Below are 2707 nucleotides of genomic sequence, written 5' to 3' on the forward strand. Positions count from 1 at the left end.
GGGTGGATGGGTGGGTGGATGGATGGGAGGGTGGACGGGTGGGTGAGTGGGTGGAGAGTGCATGGTAGATACACAACATTGTCCATTCCCACACTAAACTAGCATGTAGCCATGAACCGATCAAGGCTCTAACACATGACACGGCATGTTAGAGATCCACACAGCATGGACTCCATGACAGGAAATGTCCCGACAGAAGCACTGCATGTGACACATGACCACAGCATTTAGCAGATGGAGTCTGAGCATTTTTTCTCCCTGTCCATCCCACAGACTGACCTCCCCTGTCACACACCCACCCAGCTGCCTCCTTCTCTGTCCCGGCTGCACTCACCAGTGTCTGCAGAGCATGCGTCAGGAGACGGTAGTAGTCCGAGGTCTCCTGCTGGAGAGAGCTGCTGAAATGGATTCCATGCAGCTGCGCCGTGTGCTCCACGTGCACCCCCTGTGCAGAGAGGAAGGCTGCGGGCGAGAGGGACCCCCTGTGAGCCTCACCTGCCGAGCCTCCACACACAGGAGACCTGACCACACCAGAGTGCCTTTCCCGAAGGACTCTGGGAGACCTCTCCTGGGACCCCAGATATAGCACAATGCTTATAGAAGCCAAGGGACCTCAGGTGCCCCAAAGTCAATGACAGGATAGTTGATGGTCCCACAGGAGGCCTTGCAGTGTCTCCCGGCCGCTTTCCTAGGGTGGCACAGCAATCACTGTGAAGCACAGAGCAAATCAGGGGCCCTCGGGACCTCTGCCCTGTTCATCCGTGGCCACACTCCCGATGCCTGCCTTCTTTGATGACAGTCACGTGTGTAACCGTCAGGCCGCCAGCTGACTGGTTCTCTCAGTCCTCATCTTATTCTGAGGTGGGGTCTCTTACTGAACACAGGGCTCACGGATTCTCCTGTGTGTTTCCTGCTATCCCAGCTCCGAGACTGCAAGAGCCTGTCAGTATAGCGTGCTTTTTCCGTGATGGCTGTAGATTGGAACTCAGTGTCTTGCAAGGCAGACAGTCTACAGACCTAGCGACCTCTGTTCCCTCTTTTGAAGCAGGACTTTGCTTTGTACCCTTTGCCGACTTGAATATTACTGTCTTCCCGTCACAGCCGTCCCTGCCTGTGTCACCATGCTTCCTAAATGGAGTGTCTAACTGTGACTTACACCAAATAAAAAGAAGTAAAGCACAACACAACTGGAGGAAGTGCGGGTGCGCCTGTGTGGCAGCCTTTCTGGAGGCTCACAACCTCCTGCAACTCCAGTTCCAGGGGCTGACCTCTCTTCTGGCCTCTGTAGGCACTGTACATTCATGGTGTACACACACACATGCAGGCAAAACCCTCACACACGGTCCCGGGTTCCAACAATCTCAAAATTCTTGCAGTCAGGGAGCCGGCAGCCAGGCACAAGGGCACACACAAGGACAAGGCGAGAGATAGGCCCAGCCACTAGAGGGCAGAAGTCAGCCATGTCTGGCTGCAATAACCCAGAAGGACCAGAAAAATTTAGGAAATACTATATATAATTGGAGAGCAATTAGTTTATTCTTTTGCCACACAAGAAGGTATCCCAATTTGTGTTCATCATCACACTCACACAGAATAACCGTTTTAATAGACTGTGGCTGAGCCATGCCCTAGGCAGGGACTGCATCCTGACCACGCCCCCAGCCCTCTCTGGGGATTCTAAGCTGGGCTCCTCCCTGACCACGCCCCCAGTCCTCACTCGGGATGCTAGGCAGGGCTCCATCCTGACCACGCCCCCAGCCCCTCACTGGAAGTCTCCAGGTGGGAGCTTGACCCCTAAACCACACCTTTGTTGCCCTGACTGACCAGGAACTCAGGATCCTTCTGTTGTGGCCTCTCTAGTTCTGCCACCCCAAGCAGCTGTCACGACTTACACACGGTCACTCCGACTCCATTTGCCCCCAATTCTGACCACTTCTGGATTCCTTCCAGGTGGGAAAACATCGCCCACTGCCACTTCTCACTCACCCAGCACAGCACATTCTTTTTTTTGGTTTGTTTTTTGTTTTTTGTTTTGGTTTGGTTTGGTTTTGGTTTTTCGAGACAGGGTTTCTCTGTGGTTTTGGAGCCTGTCCTGGAACTAGCTCTTGTAGACCAGGCTGGTCTCGAACTCACAGAGATCCTCCTGCCTCTGCCTCCCGAGTGCTGGGATTAAAGGCATGCGCCACTTACCGCCCGGCTACCCAGCACATTCTTGGACTTCGGAGTCTGTCCTTGCCGGCTGCTGGCTCTGGCTGGATGCTCAGGACACTTAGGATTGTCCTTTGGAGCGTCCCCTACTCCAAGGACCCAGCCTTCCTCCTGCTACTTACCCAAAAGAACTCCTAGGGAGAGGACAACCATAGTGATGGCCACGACTGTGGTGACAGCCGTCCGACGGCAGCCAGAGTACGGAGCAGGGACAGGAACGTGCTTCATCATCTCCGACACAAGTTGTAAGTCGGGTGCAGTGGGCTCCATGGCTCGGCAAACTCAGGGCTCCAGCTAGATGCCTGCAAAAAATGGATGGAGCCACCCTTGGTTTGCGCCTATTGGGAGGCCAGGGACAGGACAGACCCATCCTAGCCACTGAAGCCCAGTGAGGCCAGGGAGGAGAGATGGAGGACACACCCAGAAAAACGTGCCAATTATTTGGGGGTGCAAGAGATATCAGATGGCAGTGCTCTCAGAGGAAGGGAGTTCAGTTCCC

The 2707-nt window shown here is 54.5% G+C and overlaps 1 protein-coding gene across 1 annotated transcript in view; it reads right to left on the minus strand.

The window, feature by feature from the left end:
* Tmprss9 (transmembrane serine protease 9) overlaps positions 1–2478 on the minus strand; it is a 21196-nt gene extending 18718 nt beyond the window's left edge. Inside the window, exons 1-2 of the mRNA XM_026785225.1 lie at positions 2331–2478; positions 280–462 (exon numbers count right to left, since the gene is read on the minus strand). Of these exons, the coding sequence (XP_026641026.1) occupies positions 280–462; positions 2331–2478 (331 nt within the window). The remainder of the gene's footprint in view (positions 1–279; positions 463–2330) is intronic.
* Between the last annotated feature and the right edge of the window lie 229 nt (positions 2479–2707).

Source organism: Microtus ochrogaster, linkage group LG1 (assembly GCF_000317375.1).
Source record: "Microtus ochrogaster isolate Prairie Vole_2 linkage group LG1, MicOch1.0, whole genome shotgun sequence".
Lineage (NCBI taxonomy): Eukaryota > Metazoa > Chordata > Mammalia > Rodentia > Cricetidae > Microtus > Microtus ochrogaster.